Source organism: Pleurodeles waltl, chromosome 3_1 (assembly GCF_031143425.1).
Source record: "Pleurodeles waltl isolate 20211129_DDA chromosome 3_1, aPleWal1.hap1.20221129, whole genome shotgun sequence".
Taxonomy (NCBI): Eukaryota; Metazoa; Chordata; class Amphibia; order Caudata; family Salamandridae; genus Pleurodeles; species Pleurodeles waltl.
Window position 1 is genome coordinate 433,463,039 of NC_090440.1, and position 25,701 is coordinate 433,488,739.

The 25,701-nt window shown below is 44.6% G+C and overlaps 1 protein-coding gene across 2 annotated transcripts in view; it reads left to right on the plus strand.

Moving 5' to 3' along the window:
* Positions 1-25,701, plus strand: part of TICRR (TOPBP1 interacting checkpoint and replication regulator) — a 472,392-nt gene that overhangs the window by 103,444 nt on the left and 343,247 nt on the right. For both annotated transcript variants that reach the window (XM_069222701.1, XM_069222703.1), the window contains exons 7-10: positions 2,880-3,089; positions 8,838-8,989; positions 9,227-9,327; positions 14,665-14,755. In XM_069222701.1, coding sequence (XP_069078802.1) covers positions 2,880-3,089; positions 8,838-8,989; positions 9,227-9,327; positions 14,665-14,755 — 554 coding nt within the window. The remainder of the gene's footprint in view (positions 1-2,879; positions 3,090-8,837; positions 8,990-9,226; positions 9,328-14,664; positions 14,756-25,701) is intronic.

Genomic DNA, 25,701 nt, shown 5'->3' on the forward strand with positions numbered 1-25,701 from the left:
GTGGTCCTGGGGAAATATTCTATATCACATAGCTCTGAGCCGTCGCAAATGTGTGTCATCCTTCTGACCCTAATGTACAAAAGATGTCATATACCACAATAATGACAAAATATGTCATATCTCCTGGCAGTAGAATACACAGTAACAGGAGTTTCTCATACACTCGAGAGACCCGGGTAATCGTTTGCATCAAGCAACAATGTCTCAAATGGCATCAATAGCAAAGAAACTAATCTGATTACTCTTACAATACTGCAAGGTCATGTTTTGTTTACACAACTGAATCATGACACAAGCGAAGACAGACAAGATATAGCCAAAAATAGTCCGGAACATGATATATTCAATTGGTTTTATATACAATTAGCATCAGCAACAAATATGATTTGTAAAAGTGGTCGATGTGCAAAGCGAACACAGTTCTCGTGAAGGTTAAGTGAACGGCGCAAAGTGAAATATATAAAAAGATGGAAACAGCAAAAAGAAACAAGTAAATTAATATTGTGCATAAATGTAAATAAAATCCAAAATTTCACTAAGATATCATTGCACAATAAATATCCTTTTTCAGCCGGTTAAGTGTTGATGGCGGTTCGATCGTCCACAATTTAACAGATCGTTATCAGGACAGAAGGAGCACAAAGAATAAGACTGCCACCTGTTTACATTCCAGAGATGAGACAGTTGCACGTCTGTCTGTCCAATTAATGTGAACAATGTCTATTTTTCTTTGCTCGTGTCATAATTCAGTTGTGTATACAATACATGGCCTTGGAGTGCTGTAAGAGTAATCAGATTAGGTTTCTTTCATATTGATCCCCTTTGGGACATTGTTGCTTGATAAAACTATCCCTTCCCCCCCCCTCCAACTCCCCACCCCCACACTGGTAGTGACACAAAAACTGTCATTCTCTGGGTAGTGACACAAATAAGAATTCCTTGTGCGACAAGTCTGCTGCTGCTGAGGAGAAGACCTGAGAACTGCTGCAATGTATTTTTCGTTCAAGAGAACACTCACTTCCAGCGTTCCAGATAATCAGGCATACTGTACGTTACTCTACTCCATGGTCTAATAGAATAGTGCATAGAAAGTGTTAGGTTGGTAAATTAATGAATGCCTTTCTCATTATGTAGTCATTAACCCTTTGAAGGCTGCTTCCCTTTTGAAGCTCACCTTTTGGGCCAACACTTGTGTGGTTTTCTGACTGGGAGAGGTAACATCTTTTCCGCACGTAGGCTTCTATTTTGTCTTTACCTGGGAGTCGTTTACAGGGCTTCTGAGGAGGACAGAAAGCTGTCTTTAGAAGAGACCCCATGTGCAGCTGTGAACGGGCACAGGATACTTTAGGCAACAAAGGGGCAAGTTTTCAAACGTTGCTTACATCAACAAGTTATGTTAATTCCGACTTGACTATTAAGTCTGGCTTAATGTAAGGAGTTGCTTGATACCTTACATTGTCAGTTTTAGTAGTACTAGTCAGATGTTAGGAGGGATGAGATACCAGCCTGCAGCTCTGCACTTGCCAATGGTGCTACTAGCCTTCACCACAATAAAAATGACAATTGTGGGTTTTTAATGTTGGAACATGAAAAAGTACATGTTCCACTTTCTAATATACTGCAAACTGCCTTGAGGCTTGATAGGCCTGCCTTAGGGCTCACTTATTTGTATTAAAAAGGGAAGATTGGACTTTACGATTGCTTTAAATGGTAAATTAGCAGTTTACTTCTGCCCCATCCAGTCTGCAGTGGTAGAATGGGAGCCATATTCTACCTTTATTATTCTGCGGGGTACAACCAGTGCTGTAATCAGTCGGGTGATCCCCCAGCTTACACTCCCTGGGTACTCTATACTAAAGACCTACAGGTAAGTTAGCTTATGCCAATTGGGTATAAGCCAGTCAAACATACACATATTAAGGTCAGGGCACTGAGATTTGCTTAACAAGCCTATGTGCGCTCAGAGTTGAAAAGCCAGCACCATCAGTCCAAAACTTTGGGGGTTACCATACAGAAACAAGCATTTCCTTACAGTTGTGCTCTGCATTAAGGCCTGCTAATCATTGGCTAAAAAGCAGTCTCTGTAAGAACTGCATGCTCATTCTATCAGGGCTGAAGCAGCTACACATAGTCCCTGTCATAAACATTTGCCAAGCAGATGTGTGGGCTTCCCTCCATACTTTGAGTCCATCCACAGACCCACCTCCAAGTAGGTACTCATGTGGTATCTGTTCAAAAGGTGAGGAAGACACAAGAAGTCTCAATCAGAAGAACAAGTTAATTGCCTTCGGTAATGATCTTCCTGGTAGAGACTCTATATAGATGCAGATTCCTCACCGACCCTCCCATCCTCCCCATGCTGTGGTTGGCCTCTATCCATTCTTAACATCACACACTGGTCACACTGTTTGCTTTTGGGGCTCTACATCTGGGGGTACAGACAGTCTTGAAAGCAACTGACAGTGTGTGGGTTTAGTGCCTGTATAGGCTCCAAATGTTATTTCCAGAGCGCCATTGTGGACCCACACAGAGGTGCTGCTGAAAGGTTTACGGATCGAGTCTGACGCCTGGGGAATATTCAAAAGGAAGGAATCTGTGACTAGATAGTATCTGCCAGAAAGAGCATTACTAAAGGTAAGTAACTTTTTCTTCAGGGCTTTAAGTTACACGAGTTACCAGATGAAGAGCCTGGACTCTTTAAACTCATACCTAAACAAGTTGTGTTTGATTTCCACTTAATAGGGCTAGTTATATGTAGAATGTCTTAATTTAGCAGTTTAACATTTACTACCCAAGTATTCTTGTTTATACTTTGGTTTGATGTATATCTTTGAACTTCTATAGTGATTTTTTTGTTTTACTGTCATTTTGTTTGGTAGGTGGGATTCCTCGCACTCCAGTGAGGCAAAAGATGAAGACCATGTCTCGCTCTCTGCAGATGTTAAATGTTGCCCGGTTGAATGTGAAGGCCCAGAAATGCCAACATGATGATCAGTCACAGCCAGTCATCGAAAAAATGCCGCAGAAGCAGAGAAGACATCGGTCAACTAATAAAATAGAAAAGGCAAAATCATTGAAAATTTCGACAGGTAATCATTTCCTATGGCATGGTTTAGGTTTAAGGACAGGAAAGGTTTTTGAATTTAACAGCATCTTTGAAAATATATGTTATGGTCACTTTAATTCACAGATTGCTAAAGTCATGCATAGATCTTCAGTAGTCTATCACTGGTTCTAAAGACGTACTTGCACATACTGGCGAATTGCCAAAGCTATTCTGCAGTTTTGCAGACCCCCTTACTCGACCTCAGCTGCAGCAGAATCACTTTTCCTGCTGCCCCAGGTGCCTTCCCATCCACGTTGATGATACTAGGGTTTCCAAGATAATAGATTGAATAGTTACTAGCTCCGTTGAGTGTGTACTGGATTAGCTCCTTAGTTCAGTTGTATGCTAGTTTCATGGCCTGTGTTTATGTAAATCTGATCTCCATGTATGCTTCTGCAACAACTAGGTTTATGAGCTGACAAGCCCCTCAACACATCTTTTTCCTCCCGAATAACGCCAGTGAAATGGATCCATCTATTTCACACAGGGAAAAACTACAATAATCACCCTTTTCAACCATACACAAGGGCATTATTTAAAAGGCAATACAATACACAATATGAACAAAATATTAAAATGCACACAGAAAACCTCAGGAACATTAACTTTAAAAATCCGTGTGTAAATGATATATTTTTAAAGTAAAAGTTTCATTCAGTAGTATTAAATGATGTTTCGGTGACTCCACACAAATATTAATCATGATAATTAATTTTCATAGGGCCAGTCTCCGGAATGTTACCACAATGAAAACCACCTGCATGTGTTACTCTACGGGTATGACTTAACAAATGGTAACATTATTGAGGAATTACCTCAGTAATCTCGCAATGCATTAATAATTCAAACATGAATCCAGCTACAGCATTTATAAATAAAAACTAAGACTATTATTTGCATTGAAAATAGAAAGTAAAAGTTACTTACTAGTGACAGTAGGTACCCCAGCTTCAAGGAATGAGAATGACTGTTCCAACATCACAAAATAACTGTGGTCTCCAGCATTGAATCTTTTATAAATCCATATGCTGTTTGAAAGCTCTCCCTTGTCACACTTGGGAAAGCTCTGGTTAAAAGAATAAATATAGAACATGATCCTCAGTAAAGTGCTTTTTGTCCTGAGTAAATTTGTGCATGATTGTCTCTTGCACTTCCTGTAGGAAGCTGGCCTGGCTTGTAGTGGGTACCAGAGGTACTTACACCTTGTGCCAGGTCCAGTTATCCCTTATTAGTGTAGAAGAAGTGTTTCTAGCAGCTCAGGCTGATAGAAGGTAGCTATGGCAAAGCAGCTTAGGCTGAGCTAGGAGACATGTAAAGCTCCTACTATACCACTGGTGTCATATGCACAATATCATAAGAAAATACAATACACAGAAGTACTAAAAATAAAGATACTTTATTTTTATGACAATCTGCCAAAAGTATCTCAGTGAGTACCCTCGGTATGAGGATAAGTTATATACACAAGATATATGTACACAAACCGAAATTAGGTAAGTAATAGCAAGAAAAGTAATGCAAGCAGTGTAAAAGTAGATTGTAATAGGAGCACATAGGTATAGGGGCAACACAAACCATATACTCCAAAAGTGGAATGGGAACCACGAATGGACCCCAAACCTAGGTGTAGAGGGTCGCTGGGACTATAAGAAAACAGTGTGGGTTAGTAAAATAGCCCATCCCAAGACCCTGAAAGGTAGGTGTAAAGTGCACCTACTACCCCCAGAGCGCACAGAAGTCATGATAGGGGGATTCTGCAAGAAGAACAAACACCAGCAATGCAACAACAGTGGTTTCCGAACCTGAGTATCTGTAAGACAAGTTGACCAAGTCCAATAGTCGCGACAGTGTTGAGAGTGGGCAGGAGCCCAGGAAATGCCAGCTGAGGGTGCACGGAGGCTGGCACCTGTTGGAAGAAGCTTGGAGTTCTGCAAGAAAGGGGAGGACTAGGAACTTCTCCTTTGGAGGATGGATGTCCCACGTCGCGATGAAGCTTGCAGATGTGTTCCCACACAGAAAGACTGCAAACAAGCCTTGCTAGCTGCAAGGGTCGCTGTAGAGGTTTTTGGGTGCTGCTGTGGCCCAGGAAGGGACCAGGATGTCGCCACTTGGAGGAGCAGACAGAGGGGGTGCCCAGCAACTCAGGGAGCCCTCACAGAAGCAGGCAGCACCCGCAGAAGTACCTGAACAGGCACTTGGAAGAAAAGTGAACCAGAGTCCACCCGAAGTCACAAAGGGGGGGGGGGGGGATCCCACGACGCCGGAGGACAACTCAGAAGGTTGTGCACTGCAGGAAGGAGTGTTGGGACCCAGGCTTCGCTGTGCACGAAGGAAATCCTGGAAGAGTGCACAGGAGCCGGAGCAGCTGCAAATCACGCAGTACCCAGCAATTCAGTCTAGAGTGGGGAGGCAAGGACTTACCTCCACCAAACGTGGACTGAAGAGTCACTGGACTGTGGGAGTCACTTGGACAGAATTGCTGAGTTCCAGGGACCACGCTCGTCGTGCTGAGAGGGGACCCAGAGGACCAGTGATGCAGTCTTTTGGTGCCTGCGGTTGCAGGGGGAAGATTCCGTCGACCCACGGGAGATTTCTTCAGAGCTCCTGGTGCAGAGAGGAGGCAGGCTACCCCCAGAGCATGCACCACCTGGAAACAGTCGTGAAAGCCGGCAGGATGAAGCGATACAAGGTTGCTAGTAGTCGTCTTGCTACTTTGTTGCGGTTTTGCAGGTGTCCTGAGCAGTCAGCGGTCGATCCTTCGGCAGAAGGTGAAGAGGGAGATGCAGAGGAACTCTGGTGAGCTCTTGCATTCGTTATCTGGTGAGATTCCCAAAGCAGAGACCCTAAATAGCCAGAAAAGGAGGTTTGGCTCCATAGGAAGGAGGATTGGCTACCAAGAGAGGTAAGAGCCTATCAGAAGGAGCCTCTGACGTCACCTGCTGGCACTGGCCACTCCGAGCAGCCCAGTGTGCCACAAACACCTCGGTTTCCAAGATGGCAGAGGTCTGGGACACACTGGATGAGCTCTGGGCACCTCCCATGGGAGGTGCAGGTCAGGGGAGTGGTCACTCCCCTTTCCTTTGTCCAGTTACGCGCCAGAGCAGGGCTGGGGGATCCCTGAACCGGTGTAGACTGGCTTATGCAGAGATGGGCACCATCTGTGCCCATCAAAGCATTTCCAGAGACTGGGGGAGGCTACTCCTCCCCAGCCTTCACACCTATTTCCAAAGGGAGGAGAGGGTGTTACACCCTCTCTCAGAGGAAGTCCTTTGTTCTGCCTTCCTGGGCCAGGGCTGCCTGGACCCCAGGAGGGCAGAAACCTGTCTGAGGGGTTGGCAGCAGCAGCAGCTGCAGTGGAGACCCCGGAAAGGCAGTTTGGTAGTACCCGGGTTCTGTGCTAGAGACCCGGGGGATCATGTCAATTCCATGATCCTAGACATGTTACATGGCCATGTTCGGAGTTACCATTGTGACGCTGTACATAGGTAGTGACCTATGTAAAGTGCAGGCGTGTAATGGTGTCCCCGCACTCACAAAGTCCAGGGAATTTGCCCTGAACGATGTGGGGGCACCTTGGCTAGTGCCAGGGTGCCCACACACTATAACTTTGCACCCAACCTTCACCAGGTGAAGGTTAGACATATAGGTGACTTATAAGTTACTTAAGTGCAGTGGTAAATTCCTGTGAAATAACGTGGACGTTATTTCATGCAGGCTGCAGTGGCAGGCATGTGTAAGAATTGTCAGAGCTCCCTATGGGTGGCAAAAGAAATGCTGCAGCCCATATGGATCTCCTGGAACCCCAATACCCTGGGTACCTCAGTACCATATACTACTGCCAATGTGAATTGGTAAATTTAGTCACTAGCCTGTTAGTGACAAATTTGGAAAGCAGAGAGAGCATAACCACTGAGGTTCTGGTTAGCAGGTCCTCAGTGAGACAGTTAGGCATCATACAGGGCACATACTTATGAGCACTGGGGCCCTGCCTGGCAGGGTCCCATTGACACATAGACTAAAACAACATATTTACAGTGAAATATGGGGGTAACATGCCAGGCAAAATGGTATTTTCCTACACTTCCCTATCCTCAGATTCTTACTGCATCTGTTCCTGCTTAGGTGCCCTCCAGAGGTCTGCTCTTATCATTCCCTTGTGAAAAGTAAAGTGCTTTTCTGGCTGTATGTTGGGAAAGGAAGTCAGATCTTTCAGAGCTTCTGTACTAGACTATTTTCACACTGGAAGGCACCTAACTTTCTAGCTGCTGAACCAAGGCACATTGTCTTTTTTGGTGGAACATTGAGTGTCATTGGTTATGATTACATAATGTTGTTGGTGTTTGTTATACGTTTCCTAGTTATTGAGAAATATGTTTTTTATATTGTAGTTCATGTTGCTGCTGCTGAGTTACTAAAATGGGAAGAACAGCATAATCTGCCCCTGACATAGAATGTCCATTGAAGAAAAAAAAAAAAAGTTTGTGTTTGTCTAAATCTTTTTATAGCTTTGGGAATTAGCCAGTCTCAGCATAATTGTTACTTCAAACTTGATTTTGTTTGCTTTTCCAAAAAAAGGAGTGTCTATGGCAAGTCTTAAGGTTCTTTACAAATGAGTTGTTTTTATTTCTAAGAGCAGAAGACCAGCATTTATTTACTGACTGATGATCACTGTATGTCTCGTGCTTGTTGCACTGTGCTCACGCCAGTGTACAGCAAGCTCAGAAGCATCTTTGTTAAAGCTGAATGGTTTATGAGCCAGTGTTCTGCAAATTAGGCATGTTTGTGGGCCAACTTCAGAAAGTACAACTGCTTTTATATTTTTTGTCTTACACATTTTCATCAGTTTATAATAAGCAGCTTGACAAGTACAATGCTTTATCTCTTCTGGCAAAGGCCTGCTTCTCTATCTCATTTGAGAATATTCAGCCAGTCCTTTTATCGGATAGGTAGACTTGATCTAACCCAAAGTTTGCACAAAAATCTAACCAAGTCTATTCCTTTAATAAAATGTTATTTTCTCAGCTACTTAGTTTATTGCTGTCTTTGTGATGAGTGTACAGATAAGTATGCACAGTTGATCTGCAGATTTCATAAGTGGAAGTTCTAAACCTTTTACTCTGTTTTTAATTGGAAACAAATATAATTTCCTCATGTGAGCCTCCTAAATATCCCTTCAGTCCTAGGCATATAAATGAAATTTCCAAGTAAGCTTTATCACCGTGTTACAGCCACAAAGGACTGTCAGTACAAGTTTAGATGAAAGTGGTGATAAAGCTGTGGTTTGGGTCTACTGCGGTGCTGGTGACCCATGAGCATGGTGGTTATTTTTGCCCTGCCTGAATATATCAATTAATAAAGAGCAAGAATGTAGCATGTACTTTGAAAATGGTATGAGCTTGACTGCATCTCTGTATTTGAAAATGTGGTTTGAAACCTATGACCCTCTTCTCAGCAGTCCCTCAATAGATAATACAGTCAAACAGTTTCTTAAATGAGCATTGGTTTCTTAACACAGTGATTACATTCTTCTTGTACCATATGCAAGTTGCTACTTCTTTGTCATGTTAATGTGCAGTTTGCATTGGAATTTGTCTTCAGCACTGAAGACTTCCTTTACTTGAACTGAAGACGTACTTCATAGCCTCCTAACTTTGCAGTTTTAAGACTGTGTTAGTTCTGATAAACTGAAAACTAATCATTGCTCTAATGTCCATGTTGGTATATCTTCCAGACTTTGAAACTGAAAAGGAACTTCTCGCCTTCATAACGGATGACTATCAGAAAACTATCACTGAAGAAGGCTGCTCACTATATTCATGTGCTCAGAATATGATTGCAGTCATTAAGACCTATTTCAAATCACGCTCTACTGAAGATTTAGAGGTATTGTAAATGCATATTGTTAATTTTTTGTCAGCTGATATTTCATATATGCTTTAATAAAGTAATGTCTTCTTTTGAGCAGCCTGTGTTATGGTGTTTAGTGTAAACTTTATACAGCATGCTTAGTTGAAAAGCTCTTGAATTGAAATGAGCAAAATACTGCTATATTTCTTTACATTGTTGTGTAAATTGTTCTTTATTTTTGCTTATAAAATAATAATCTTTGTGTTTTTACAGTTGGACTGTTTAAAGATTATCCAATCTAATCTGTTGAAAACTGGCAAATTCATAAGGCAGCAGTTCGGTAACATCCAGGATAAAGAAGCGAAAGTCCGAGAGTATGATTTCCTTTCTTTCCTGTCTCACATTTTTACCTATCTACCTTGTTACTGTCTGGTTCTCAAGCATCATTTATTTTAATTTCATTACATTTTCAGTCCAAAGTCTGTTTTTTTTCGTTTTGTTTTTCTCATTTCTGTGCATTACCAACTTGCTTTTTTATTCTGTCTCACCAAATGGATGGTGTCACAAAATGTGCCAAAGCTTAACAGTTGGTCTAAAGGCATATGTAAAATTATGCTACCTATGTGCCGACCGTGTACCGCATCTTTCAGTTCATTGTTTTTGTTTTCAGAAACAGAATTATTTAACATTTTGCTGCCATCCTGTCTATTACTAATACTACATCGCACTGTAAGTTGCTAAGGGCTTTGCATGCTTAAAGGGCTGAGTCATGTCTTGACATTTTCCTTTACCATTTTTCCCATTAACTTAGCAACTAGCTAGTCATTGGCCTGTATGAACTTTAAGCAGTGTCTCTGACAATCATTTGCTTTCATATGGATTTTCATCCCTACCAGTGTAAAGGCAGAGCACTAGACTTTCTAGGCTCTACCACAATGACACACCGCTCCTTCTTCATTCGGAACATGCAAGCCTTTCCTGTATAAAACAGTGCTTGATTCAATCGACTGCATGCATATTAAACTATTCTTCAGTTTTGAGTGGCGGCCCAGTGAAATTTTACAAAGTTCATTTGAAGGTTGATTACATTATTACATATACAGTGTGATTTTGCAGTACCAGACATTTTTACTAAACTATATTCAGGTTGTTAGTAGTTGGGTTTTTGCTTTTAATTGTTCTTACGTTATTTTGTGTAGACCATTTTATGTGTGATTGTTGAAAATGGCCCTTTCTGCAGGGTCATCCCCAGCCGTTTTGCCTTCCTCCGCCTGTTTTTCTGACCCTGTTTTTGTTGGCTTTAGAACTCTGTGCACTTTACCACTGCTTTCCAGTGCTCAAGTGCATGTGCTCTGCGTCTGAAACATGGTAACATTGGCTTCTCCATGACTGGCATATTTTATTTACTAGTAATTCCCCAGCAAAGGGCATTATGTGTGCCCAGAGCCTGTAATTCAAATGCTACTAGCGGGATTGCAGCACTGATTGTGCCACCGACTAATGTAGCCTTTCAAACACCTCTCTGGCCTGCAACTGCAGAGCCTGTGTGCACAGTTTAAACTGTGATTTCGACCTGGCAAGTGTATCCTCTTGCCAGGCCGAAACCTTCCTTCTTTTTATTACATGCAAGTTATCCCTAAGGTAGGCCCTGGTTAGCCCCAAGGGCAGGGTGCAGTGTAGTTAAAAAGGTGGACGTGTACTTTTAAGTTGAACATGTCCAGATGTGAAAAACTCTTAAATTTGTTTTTCCCTATTGCAAGGATTATCTCTTCCATAGGCTAACATTGGAGTTATCTTGTAACATTTTCTAAGTGTAGTTTTCATTTGGGAAAAGATAGAAAAATTGAGTTTGGTGTCTCTGGACTCAGTATTTTCAAATACATTGCTTGGTATAGTTGTATTTTAAATTGCAGGTCTGAAAATGGCACTTTAGAAAGATGGCATTTTATTAATTTTACCAGTCTGTGCCTTAGCCTGTCACTGAATACACGGCTGGGTTTGCGTGACTACATTTGTGCGTTCTCTCCAGACAGCCAGAAACAGGAAAGGATGGGTGTGAGAGGAGATGAATTAGTACACTGATAGTTGTCCTGGGCAAAGAAAGGGGGGAGTAAATCACAATTAGATCTGAATAGGGTGTTTTCTGCTCTCGCACAAAGGGCAGATTACCCCCTACTAGTAGTCTGAAGCCTGGGCTGGTATGAAAGGGTTCCTTGTGCACTTCAGAGAATTCTTTTTAATTTACCCTACATCAAAGGGCATTTTTGGTAAGTACTGGGCCTCTGACACCATATACTCAGAACACTTCTGGACTAAGGACATTCTACCAAAAACAAAGACTGCTTTGCTGTCAGGAGGTTCTGCCACTTTGCTGTTTGCTCTGCAGTGTTGGCCTTCAGCCTGCTGCTACTTGCCTGGGAGTGAGAGGACTGGATCTAACTCTCTACATCCTGCAATCTAAAGTTTCTCCAAGGTCCTGACTGAGCTAGCCTCCTGTTTCTGAAGTCTCAGGGATATCAAAGAGTTCACCTGTATCTTGCTACCGGCACCTGGGCTCCTTTGCTGTGAGTCCTGCTCTGTCAAGTAGTGTCAAATCCAGTCCTGGGCCCTTGTGGGTGACTGTGGTGCTGCAACCCATGAACTGATACAACACCACCGGTGTGTCACTTGAAATCAATGCATCCCGCTGCAGAAACGCCACTTTGCTGCTGCCTGCATCGAAGCAGTGGACACCGCTTGCCAACTGTGTGATTCAACGACCCTGACTTAAATCTCAGCCCCGGCATGGCCGACACAGCACCAATGCGTTGAAAGCAGTACTCATCGCTTCTGAACATTGATGCATCAACTGCGTTGCCCAATCAGGAAACACAGTCTTGCCTGCAAACGCAACACATCCCCTCCACTGGATCAACTCATCGTCTACGAGCATCGTCACAACACAGGTACTGTCAGCGTGTCTGCGTGACACCTGTACTCTGCCCACACTCCTTCGCGGTTGGACTGCACATTTGGATTAGCCCCAGTCTAGCGCGATCAAATAGCTCCAGTTGGAGCTATTTTCTTCTAAGCACTACATTTTGATTTAACCTTTAAAGCTTCATAACTTGTGTATGTTGGATTTTTGTCATTTTGGTTAACTCAGATAAATATTGTCTATTTTCTAAACTGGTGTGGAGCCCTTTTGTGGTGTTTGTGTGTTTGTGTGTGTGTGTGCGCACAAATACTTTACACATTGTCTCCTTAGCTTAGCCTTATTGCTGTGTGCCAAGCTACCAGAGGGTGAGCAGAGGTAAACTGTTAGTGTGTACCTTACTTGCCCTGACTAGGATTGTGCTTCCTTTTTGGGCAGAGTACAAACCTCTGCCAACTGGAGATCCAGTTTCCAGCATTGGTGATCAGCGGTGAGGATAGGACTTGTATTTGTGCATTGCATACAGTGATTTGTGTACACTACTTCCATATACCAGACCATTACATACCCATATACATTATTTTTCTCTTTGGCATCTTTTTGAGTTTTTGCAAAAACCATGTCTCAATCTGGAGAGCGAACAGCTGCAACTGCAGGAGTGGGGTTTTCACTAGGACAAATTGGAAACCTGCACTGTGTCCCAGCTCAAAGGTTTCTGCAGAGATTTCAAGTGATCTTTCAAAGGCCTTACTGAAAAGGAGGAGTTGCAAAAGGTTCGGAGGGCTTGCTGGCAGCTAGGTGATCAGAGGAGGGCAGTGTTGTAGATGGAGAGGAGGATATGCATCCTCAGACCCAGGTACATTGTGTAGACTTTCTGCATGGCACTGGGTAGTTGTGTGAAGGGCAGTCATGTGACAAACTATCAGGGGCTGTACAATTTGATTGCACATGTTTAGTCTTTGTTTTACAGAGCTTCACCAGCACTTGATTGATAGCAAGCTGTCTGACCCCAGGGAGCTTGCTGAGGAGGTAGACCGCTGGGTCAGCACCAGGGTTCACAAGAATGTACCAGGGTGTGACTCCAAGAAGGGTGGTTCAGGTTCCCCCTAGCTTAGAGAGGGGGTGGATGGGGGATCAAGGGAGACCCAGGCAAGCCTCACACTAAGGGGGAAGGAAAGGATTCCCCTGTCCCTTCTGAAAAGAAGGGGAGATTCAGGTGAGCAAGGACCCATGGCAGCCCATTTCCAACTCAGCTGCTTTGCTTGTTCTCAGCTAGGACACAAGGAGGGGGGATCTCTCTCTTTCTCTCTCTCTTTCTCTCTCTCTCTCTTTCTCTCTCCTCTTTCTCTCTCCTCTTTCTCTCTCCTCTTTCTCTCTCCCCTTTCTCTCTCCCCTTTCTCTCTCCCCTTTCTCTCTCCCCTTTCTCTCCCCTCTTTCTCTCCTCTCTTTCTCTCCCCTCTCTCTCTCTTTCTCTCTTTCTCTCTCTCTTTCTCTCTCTTTCTCTTTCTCTTTCCCACTGGTGAGAACTGTGCAGGAGTCGCCAATGTGTTCTTATGGGTGAGTAGTCCTCAGGTTCATAGGCCATGCTGTGGTCTCCCTTAATTAGGAGGCGGACTCAGTGAGTGAGTTGGTGATCCAAGAGGGTGGAGCCCCCTCACTGCCCTGAGGGATACCCGGCTAGTTATACAATGGTGGTGGAAAGGCGGGTCTCCCCAGAACAGTACACCGGATAGGTGTGTAGGGTGACATCAGCCTGTGGGTTGGACTTTTTCCACCCTAGGTGTTGGGAGGTGATCCAGAGGCCCATAGACTGCCATCTGGGGAATGAGTGGCCTCCAGTGTCAGGGGAACTGGGTGGGGCTGCTGCCACAAGTGCCCTAACGGTTCAGGTTTCTGGGGTTACCACTCCCAAGTGGAGTTTCAGGATCCCAGAGGGAGTTGCAGGGTGAGGGAGAGCCCACCTCTGTCTCCGGTCCAGTCTCAGGGTACAGACGCAAGGCTGGATGGGCAGTCTCAGGATACCACCCTTTAACTGGTAGGAGATAGAGTGAAGAAGGGTGTAAGGAACCTGGGGCTTCTGCCCCCTCTCTGAGAAGCATCCGAGAGCTGTGGATAGCCTGTGGCTCTGGACACTGCTCGCCGACTGCGCAATGCAACAACCCCGACTTACAACGCAGCCTTGGATTGGCCGACGCAGCACTGATCCATGGGAACCAGTACTATTCTGGACTTTGATGCATAAACGACATTGCCCGATCAGAAAACAATGCATCACCTGCAAGCACGACATGTCCCCTCCTCTGATCAGCACATTGTCACCGAGCATCGACACAGCCAAGGTACTGTCTGCGGGTCTGTGTGACTCCTGTACCTGGCCCGCGCTCCATCACAGGTGGCCTGCACTTTTTGGGGCACTGTTGAACTTTTAGTGTGTATCTTAATTGCCCTAACAAGAATTGTGGTTCCTACTCGGACAGAGTGCAAACCTCTGCCAACCAGAGACCCAGTTTCAAACAGTGATAGTGAATTATTGACATCCACAGTTCAGAATTGATTGGATTCTGGTTCTGATTAGTATTAGTTATCCGCTTGGTTTTGGTGGTTTCTCTAAAGTGGCAGAATGTATTCATTTGCATGCACTTTCTTTAAAGGTATGAGGGGCTGCATCTCCTCAATCACTTTTGGATAGCAGTTTGTTCAAGTACAGTTCTGTCTGAAAGCATTACAAAACAGTCTTAAAAAGCACACTTGTTTTATATTTTAATGTTTACAATTTATTTTAAACTGTTTGTTATAGGTGCCAAATTCAAATTTTTCTGCGTTTGGAAATGTGTCAGTGTACCTCAGTGCAGAATAATACAGATGCCATGGAACTATTAGTTGAAGAGGTAAGATACCAAACTTTTTATTTTTTTAAACAACTTTATGATTAAGAAAGCAATGAAATTATTCTTTGGCTTATGAGACAACTGTTGAACCTGTAGAACCAAAGATGGGAAAATCAGAAAGGAATTCAGGAATGAGATCTATTGACATTAGGAAAAAAGTGCAGTCTCTCTGTTGGGTGTTGAGCTATCCAGATAAGTTAGGGACAAGTCCTTGATCCCACTGGAAAACGATAGTAGGGTCACTGAATGCTGCCATATGTGGCCCCATCTTTCCCCAACTGAATCGGGTGCGGCATTTAAATTTTACCCAACCAGTAGCTCATCTGTCATATGTTGTGCTTTATAGGGAAAAAGCCAAGAATAAAAGGGCTCTTTGTTGTTACGGCCATTTAGTAAAAATATACTATAGGGTCTGCAGACGACAATTCTGTGTAGCCCCAATTACCTTGGCTTTTTATGACTCACTTAATTTGTATATGGGCTGGCACCTCTGTTATCAAAATTGCTACCCCTTTCATTTTAGTCAGGGCGTTTGAATAGAGTGGTACTGGAAAGTATCTGGATTTTAGTCTCTTAATGTCTCTGAGTGGGTGTTGTGCCTCTTGTAACATTATTACATACACTCCATTAAGCCTTGAAAGTTAAGAGTTAGAATTGGTTGTTTGCCTTAGTCATTTCCCATTAAGTATCCTCTTGTTAAATTTGAGTGTCTAACAGGGGATTCTAATCTGGAATGGTCTGTCAGAAAATATATAGTAACCTGTGTCTTTCATCAGTTCCTATATAGCATAAATTATTAATGCAATGATTTGTTCAAGTCTCATTTGTAAACAGTAGCCAAATACAGCACATCTGCAGTGCCTTTGACCGGACATATGTCCTTTCCAGAAAACAAATTCCTAATTAAAACATGAAAAACAACTAAAATTATCGTTAAACAATCTCTTAGCAACAGTCAGGATAAATCATGTGTTCGATGGCATATGTTGCTGCAGATACACATGTTGAGCACAGTCCGCTGCCTGGTGTTGGGCTCGGAGTATTACAAGTTGTTTTTCTTCGAAGAAGTCTTTTTTGGTCACGGGACCGAAGGACTCCTCCCTCTTCGGCTCCATTGCGCATGGGCGTCGACTCCATCTTAGATAGTTTTTTTCCGCTGTCGGGTTCGGACGTGTTCCTTTTCGCTCCGTGTTTCGGTTCGGAAAGTTAGTCAGAATCTCGGAAGAAAGCGTTGGTATTGTTCCGTTCGGTATCGGGATAGTTAGGTACATCGACACCGATCATCGGAAGACTTTGGGGTAGCTTCGATCTCCCATCGGGGCCTGGTCGGCCCGACCGCGTGTGACGCCGAAGCCGATGGAACGGACCTCGTTCCGTTTCTGCCCAAAATGTCACAGTAAGTATCCTTATACAGATCAGCACTTGGTCTGTAACTTGTGCTTGTCCCCCGAGCACAAGGAGGATACCTGTGAGGCCTGTCGAGCCTTCCGGTCCAGAAAAACACTCCGGGACCGAAGAGCCAGGCGTCTACAAATGGCGTCCACGCCGACAAAACAACGTTTCGACGACGAAGAGGAAACATTCTCGGTTCCGGACTCAGAATCCGGAGACTCCGACGTCGAACAACAACAACAAACAGTGAGTAAGACGTCGAAAATAAAGACCATCGAAAAAACAAAAGCCCAGGGGACGCCACTGCCAACAGGCCATGGCTCGACCCATAAAACCGGCGACCCGTCGAAGGCGCCGAAAAAGGGCACGCCCATAGCGAAGACACCCGACTCCGGTCGAGGGACCGCCATGGAGCAACAACAAGATGCCGGCACCGAAAAACATCGGCACCGAGACACACTGCCGAAAGCCACAAAAATTCAGTCGGTACCGAAGCCGAAAAAAGATTCTCTCTCGGCGCCGAAAAGTTCCACACCTCCTTCCTACACAGAGGAACAAGGAATAAGTGGCCAGATGCACAGATTTGGACAAGAGCTCCAAAGTGTAGAATCAGACTACACACAAAAGAGACTGTACATCCAACAAGACACAGGGAAGATATCAACCCTTCCCCCAATAATGAGAAAAAGAAGGATCGGATTTCTCAAGGATGACGCACAACCACAAGCCAAAGTGGTTAAAAAAGTCACGCCTCCGCCCTCTCCACCACAACAGGCATCGCCGGCACAAACTCCGCCACAAATGCACTCACCAGCGCAAACTACTATAAGTCAAGATAATCAGGATCAAGACGCTTGGGACTTATACGACACCCCAGTGCCGGACAATGATCCCGATTCATACCCCACAAAGCCGTCACCGCCAGAGGACAGTACCTCATACTCGCAACTGGTGGCTAGGGCAGCAGAATTCCACAATGTCCAACTGCATTCCGATCCTATAGAGGATGATTTTCTATTTAACACCCTCTCGGCTACACATAGCCAATATCAATGTCTCCCAATGCTACCAGGGATGTTACGGCACGCAAAACAAATTTTTGAAGAGCCCGTAAAATCAAGAGCCATCACCCCAAGGGTGGATAAGAAATATAAACCACCACCCACAGACCCAGTGTTTATTACTTCGCAGTTACCACCTGACTCCGTAGTAGTAGGGGCAGCTCGCAAAAGAGCAAATTCCCATACATCTGGCGACGCCCCACCTCCGGACAAAGAAAGCCGAAAATTTGATGCGGCAGGAAAAAGAGTCGCATCACAGGCAGCCAACCAATGGCGCATCGCAAATTCTCAAGCGCTGCTAGCCCGATATGACCGCGCACACTGGGATGAGATGCAACTTCTCATAGACCATCTTCCCCAGGAATACCAAAAAAGGGCGCAGCAAATAGTTGAAGAGGGACAAACGATCTCGAACAATCAAATCCGCTCTTCAATGGACGCAGCCGATACTGCAGCAAGAACAGTCAACACTGCTGTCACCATAAGGAGCCACGCATGGCTCCGCACTTCAGGGTTCAAACCTGAAATCCAGCAGGCTGTCCTTAATATGCCCTTCAACGAAAAACAACTTTTTGGCCTTGAAGTGGACACAGCCATTGAAAAACTTAAAAAGGACACAGACACGGCCAAAGCCATGGGCGCACTCTACTCCCCGCAGAGCAGAGGCTCTTTTAGAAAAACTCCATTTAGAGGGGGGTTTCGTGGCCAACCCACAGACACCACCAGCCAACAAACAAGAACCACACCCTATCAGGGTTCATTCCAAAGGGGAGGTTTCAGGGGATATAGAGGGGGTCAATTCCCAAGGAGTAGGGGAAAATTCCAAACTCCAAAAACACCTCCACCTAAACAGTGACTTTCAAGTCACACAACCCCTTCACTCAACACCAGTGGGGGGAAGACTAAGCCAATTCTACCAATCTTGGCAGCAGATTACAACAGACAATTGGGTACTAGCAATAATCCAACATGGCTATTGCATAGAATTCCACAAATTCCCACCAAACATCCCTCCAAAAACACGCAAAATGTCACTACAACATTTAGAACTTTTAGGACTAGAAGTTCAAGCACTACTGCAAAAGGATGCAATAGAATTAGTACCAGTACAACAAAAAAACACAGGAGTTTACTCCCTGTACTTTCTAATTCCAAAAAAAGACAAAACATTAAGACCAATATTAGATCTCAGGACACTAAATACCTTTCATCATATCGGACCACTTTCACATGGTCACACTACAAGACATCATTCCACTGCTCAAACAGCAAGATTACATGACCACATTAGACCTAAAAGATGCGTACTTTCATATACCGATACATCCTTCTCACAGAAAGTACCTAAGGTTCGTATTCAAAGGAATACATTACCAATTCAAGGTGTTGCCATTCGGAATAACAACTGCACCAAGAGTATTCACAAAATGTCTAGCAGTAGTAGCAGCACATATCAGGAGACAACAAATACATGTGTTTCCTTACCTAGACGATTGGCTAATCAAGACCAACACAGTAAGAAAGTGCACAAACAACACCACATATGTCATACAAACCCTTCACAAACTGGGTTTCTCCATCAACTATACAAAGTCACACCTCGAACCGTGTCAGACACAACAATATCTAGGGGCAACCATCAACACATCAAAAGGAATTGCCATTCCAAGTCCACAAAGAGTTCAAGCATTCCACAAGGTAATAAGTGCTATGTTTCCAAACCAAAAGATACAAGCAAAATTTGTGCTAAAACTTCTAGGCATGATGTCATCATGCATAGCCATTGTCCCAAACGCAAGACTACACATGCGACCCTTACAACAGTGCCTAGCATCACAATGGTCACAAGCACAGGGTCAACTTCTAGATCTGGTGTTGGTAGACCGCCAAACATACCTCTCGCTTCTATGGTGGAACAGCAACAATTTAAACAAAGGGCGGACATTTCAGGACCCAGTGCCTCAATACGTTATAACAACAGATGCTTCCATGACAGGGTGGGGAGCACACCTCAATCACCACAGCATTCAAGGACAATGGGACGTACACCAAACAAAATTTCATATAAATTACCTAGAACTGTTAGCAGTATTTCTAGCGTTAAAAGCCTTTCAACCCATAATAACACACAAATACATTCTTGTCAAAACAGACAACATGACAACAATGTATTATTTAAACAAACAAGGAGGAACACACTCAACACAATTGTGTCTCCTAACACAAAAAATATGGCAGTGGGCGATTCACAACCACATTCGCCTAATAGCACAATTTATTCCAGGGATCCAAAACCAACTAGCAGACAACCTTTCGCGAGATCACCAACAAGTCCACGAATGGGAAATTCACCCCCAAGTTCTGAACAATTACTTTCAAATTTGGGGAACACCCCAGATAGATTTGTTCGCAACAAAAGAAAATGCAAAATGCCAAAACTTCGCATCCAGGTAACCACACCGCGAATCACAAGGCAATGCTCTATGGATGAGTTGGTCAGGGATATTTGCATACGCTTTTCCCCCTCTCCCTCTCCTTCCATATCTAGTAAACAAATTGAGTCAAAAGCAACTCAAACTCATACTGATAGCACCCACATGGGCAAGACAACCTTGGTATACAACTCTACTAGACCTTTCACTAGTACCGCATGTCAAACTACCCAACAGACCAGATCTGTTAACACAACACAAACAACAGATCAGGCATCCAAACCCAGCATCATTGAATCTAGCAATTTGGCTCCTGAAATCCTAGAATTCGGACACTTAGACCTCACACAAGAATGTATGGAGGTCATAAAACAAGCTAGAAAAGCTTCCACTAGACACTGCTATGCATCTAAGTGGAAAAGATTTGTTTGCTACTGCCATACCAATCAAATCCAACCATTGCATGCCTCTACAAAGGACATAGTGGGATACTTACTACATTTGCAAAAAGCAACCCTCGCTTTTTCATCTATAAAAATACACCTCGCAGCAATATCTGCTTACCTACAAACTACTCATTCATCGTCTCTATTTAGAATACCAGTTATTAAAGCATTCATGGAAGGGCTAAAAAGAATTATACCACCAAGAACACCACCAGTTCCTTCATGGAACCTTAACATCGTCTTAACAAGACTCATGGGTCCACCTTTTGAACCCATGCATTCCCGTGAAATGCAATATTTAACGTGGAAAGTCGCATTTCTCATTGCAATCACATCCCTCAGAAGAGTAAGTGAAATACAGGCATTTACCATACAAGAACCATTTATTCAAATACACAAAAATAAAATAGTTCTAAGAACAAATCCAAAATTTCTACCAAAAGTAATCTCACCATTCCATTTAAATCAAACAGTAGAATTGCCAGTGTTCTTCCCACAGCCAGATTCCGTGGCTGAAAGGGCACTACATACATTAGACATCAAAAGAGCACTAATGTACTACATTGACAGAACAAAGTTAATCAGGAAAACAAAACAACTGTTCATAGCTTTTCAAAAACCACACATAGGAAATCCAATCTCTAAACAAGGCATTGCTAGATGGATAGTCGGATGTATTCAAACATGCTATCTTAAAGCCAAGAGAGAATTGCCTATTACACCAAAGGCACACTCCACCAGAAAGAAAGGTGCTACAATGGCCTTTCTAGGAAACATTCCTATGAGCGAAATATGTAAGGCTGCAACCTGGTCTACGCCTCATACATTTACTAAACACTACTGTGTAGATGTACTAAATGCACAACAAGCTACAGTGGGCCAAGCTGTACTAAGAACATTATTCCAAACTACTTCAACTCCTACAGGCTAAACCACCGCTTTTAGGGGAGGTAACTGCTTTATAGTCTATGCTCAACATGTGTATCTGCAGCAACATATGCCATCGAACTGAAAATGTCACTTACCCAGTGTACATCTGTTCGTGGCATTAGTCGCTGCAGATTCACATGTGCCCTCCCGCCTCCCCAGGAAGCCTGTAGCCGTTTAGAAGTAAATCTTAAATCTTAAACATTTGTACATTTGTAAATAATTATTATAAACCTTTTATGTACATACGTATTCACTCCATTGCATGGGCACTATTTATAGCAAACAACTCCAGCCTCACCCTCTGCGGGGAAAACAATCTAAGATGGAGTCGACGCCCATGCGCAATGGAGCCGAAGAGGGAGGAGTCCTTCGGTCCCGTGACCAAAAAAGACTTCTTCGAAGAAAAACAACTTGTAATACTCCGAGCCCAACACCAGGCAGCGGACTGTGCTCAACATGTGAATCTGCAGCGACTAATGCCACGAACAGATGTACACTGGGTAAGTGACATTTTCATTTCTTGGTGGGAGAAGCTTTTCTCACGTGGACGTTTAGCACCTTCTTAGATCATTTAAACATTCCTGTAAGTGGAACACATTTCATCCAATCTTACTCATTGAGGTTTACCTATGTGACACCTTAAAGGTGTCTGCCTTTCACTATTGTTCAGGAGGCATTTGTATCTACTTTAATTATTCTCAGTGTTTTTTTTCAATAGTTCTTTTCTTCTTGAGCTCCAAGATTGTGTCCCCCTCCCAGTCTACTATTGCTCCACACTTCCTCTGTTTACATCCTCTGTATCTCCTGGCAAATTGAGGACTGTCATTGCCTTCTCTCTTGTTTAAACAGATGCTTGCTTGTTACTAAGGGGAAAATGCAGTTCACAAGGCAATCCCCATCAGTATGGAAAATGTGGCTGTCATAGGTGGCCTGTCACAGTCTACAGGTCTTTCCTCTTCACAAGTGTCCAGGCCATGCATCATGGAAGAACGTAAATCCTCTGAAAACTATTATCTCTTTTACTCTGGCTGCATGAATATAGTGTGCACAGAGTCCAGGGGTTCCCCAGAGGCTTAACAGAGGTTAAAGTAGATAATGCTAACGCTCTCTTTTGTGGTAGTGTGGTTGAGCAGTTAGGCCTATCAGAGGGTACTGCAAAGTATTTGTTGTACACACCCAAGCAATACATGAAGCATACACTCAATGAATAACTCCAAGCCAATGGTTTTTATATAGGAAAAAAAAAATTTGTTACTTTATTTCTAGAACCACAGGATTCAAATTGCAGTTAAGTATGTTTGCAAGTAAGTATCCAACATATGCATCAATACCACTTTGTTTCAAATTGACATGTTATACGGTTTTCGTATAAATAGCAATAATTTTTTTCAAAAGTTGACAGTGCAATTTTCAGAAACAGTTCTGGGGAGGAAGAAAAGTTAGCACAGCCGGGGTTTAGGATGTCCACAGGTTGGGGTTCACTTAACCCCAAACACCCACCACCAGCAATACGGGGCCAGCTGGGTGCAGAGGTCAAAGTTGATGTTGACTTAACATGGGCTTCTATGGAGACTGGGGGCACTCGGAATCAGGCCTGCTTGCAGCTAAGTACATGCTTGTAGGAGGCTGGCTCTGTATATACTATATCAAAGTTAGATATAGTGTGCACAGAGTCCAGGGGTTCCTAAGAGGCTTGACAGAGGCAATAATAGATAATCCTAATGCTCTATTTGTGGTAGTGTGGTCGAGCAGTTAGGTTTATCCAGGAGGTAGTGTTAAGCATTTGTTGTGCTCACACAAGCAATAGAAGAAACACACACTCAATGACTTAACTCCAGACCAGTAGGATTTTATATTTTTATATAGAAAAAATGTTTTGTTAATTTATTTCTAGAACCACAAGATTCAGTTTGCAGGTAAATACATAAAACTTGAGGTACTTTGCATAGTTTTAATCAGAACTTTGAATGGAGTCGTCATTGTATACAGTTTTCTTTAAAATGGCAAAAAGCTATTTTAAAAATAGACACTGCAATTTTCAGCAGTTCGTGCGGGGAAGAAAAGGTTGTACAGTTTTACAGGTAAGTATTCGACTTACAGTTCTTTTCCCTGGGTTTTAGGTAGTCCGTCATTGGGGGTTCAAGTTAACACCAAACACCCACCTCCAGCAACACGGGCCGGTTGGGTGCAGAGGTCATAGAGGCACCAAATTAACGTGGGCTCCTATGGAGACGGGGTGGGGTACTCAGAATACAGTCAGCCAGCAGGTAAGTACCAGGGGGGTTCAAGAGAGGACTGGAGGGGCCCCAAGTAGGCACCAAACACACACCCTCAGTCGTACTAGGGCGGCTGGGTGCAGGGTGCAAACAGGGCATCTGGTTTCTAATGCAACTTCATGAGGTGACCCCAGGGGTCACTTATAGGCTGCAGGCACAATCTGGGGGGGGTGTCTCGGGCACACCACAGGTTGGACAGATAAGAGGGCTGCCTGCTGGTCGATGCTGCACCGAGGGTCGGGTTCTCCAAGGCCTGGGTGCTGGGGTGTTGCTGGTTGCTCCAAATGTCCTTCTCTGCCTGGTGGAGCGTGCAGTCACGGGGGTCCTCTGGATTCTCTCTGCAGGTGTCATTGTGGGGGCTTTGAGGGGTCAACCCAGGGTGGGCTCTTGTTCCCAATCGCCTGGGAACCCTTTCTTCCTGGGTGGACCACCTGGACATGGGCCGTGGGCATCGGGTGCACAGGGGTTAGGACTCGCATCTGGAGGGAGGTGGGAATCCTTGGATGAAAGTTTCTTTTGGGCAGAGCCGCTGTCCTCAGGAGTTCTTGGTCCTTTGGGGTGCAGGGCAGTCCTCTGGAGTTGTAATAGATTGCTGGGCCCGCTGGATGCGTCACTGTTCTTCTTGCAAGTTCTTTGAAGTAGGAAGCAGGCCGGTAGGGCTGGGGCCAGAGCATTTGTCGTCTTCCTTCTGCTCTGCTGGGGTTTTCAGTTTAGCAGTCCTTCTCTTTGTAGGTCGCCAGGAATCTGACTAGCTTGGTTCAGGGAGCCCTTAAATACAAGATTTAGGGGCGTTTTAGGGGTCAGAGGGCAGTAACCAATGGCCACTGTCCCTGAAGGTGGTAACACCCTCCTTGAGCCCACTTTAGGGGTGGTCCTAGCTGGGGTTGTCACTCCTCCCTGTTTTCCCTAATTTTTCCGCCAGACCTGCCACCAAAAGTGGGGCTTTATCTGGGGGGTGGGCATCTCCACTAGCTGGAGTGCCCTGGGGCACTGTAACCCCAGGAGTGAGCCTTTGAGGCTCACTGCCAGGTGTTACAGTTCCTGCAGGGGGAGGTATGAAGCACCTCCACCCAGGATAGGCTTTGTTTCTGACCACAGAGTGCACAAAGGCACTAACCCCATGTGGTCAGAAACTCTTCTGGAAGTGGCAGGTTGGCACAGTCTGGTCAGTCCAACACTAGCAGTTGGGGTAACATACAGGGGGCATCTCTAAGATGCCCTCTGTGTGCATTTTTCAATAAATACCACACTGGCATCAGTGTGGTTGTATTGTGCTGTGAAGTTTGATACCAAACTTCCCAGTATTCATTGAAGCCATTACGGTGCTGTGGAGTTAATAATGACAAACTCCAAGACCTAAGATGGCTACACTGCACTTACAATGTCTAAGAATGGACTTAGACACTGTAGGGGCATATCGCTCATGCAGCTGTGCCCTCACCTGTGGTATAGTGCTCTCTGTCTTAAGGCTGTTAGGCCTGCTAGAGGGGTGACTTACCTATGCCACAGGTGGTGGTTTGTGGGCCTGGCACCCTGACAGGGTTGCCATGTTGAATTTCCCTTTTTCTCACCACCAGCACACACAAGCTGCAAGGCAGTGTGCATGGGCTGAGTGAGGGGTCGCCCACGGTGGCATAATACATGCTGCACCCCTTAGAGACTTTCCCTGGCCGCACAGCCCTTGGTACCATGGGTACCTTTTGCAAGGGACTTAACTGTGTGCCAGGGCTGTGCCAATTGTGGAAGCAAAAGTACAGTTTTAGGGAAAGAACACTGGTGCTGGGGCCTGGTTAGCAGGGTCCCAACATCCTTTCAATCAAAGTTGGCATCAACACTAGGCAAAAAGTGGAAGGGTAACCATGCCAACATTGGCACTTCCCTACACTACGCCTTCAGAGGGAAGACCCGGGGGGAGGGTTCAGAGGAGCACTGGGGGGGGAGGAGGGGGTACGGGTCAGCACCAAACACACCCTCAGCGGCGCAGGGGCAGCCATGTGCAGAGTGCAAGCACAGCGTCGGGCTCCTAATGCTTTCCTATAGTGGACCCAGAGGGTCACAAAGCTGCTGCAAGTGAAGTCCAGGGGGTCCGTTCCTGAAATCCAAAGGCTGGACAAGGAGGAGGAGTGCCTGCACCAAAGGTCTGATTCCCGAAGGCCAGGGGGCTGCGGGTGCAGGAATACCTTTTGGGGTTGGAAATCTTCGTCCAGTTCTGTCAGGGGGGTCCTTTGGATTCAGGCTACAGGCGTCGTCGTGTTGGACAGATGGGGTCAACCCAGGGTGGGCACTTGCTCAGAATCGTCTGGGAGCCAATGTCAGGGCTGACTTTGCGTCTCCCCCTCTTCCCCCCCCATTTTATCAGGGAGCAACCCCCGCTCAGATTACGGTGCAGACATGGCCCAGATCAGTGCC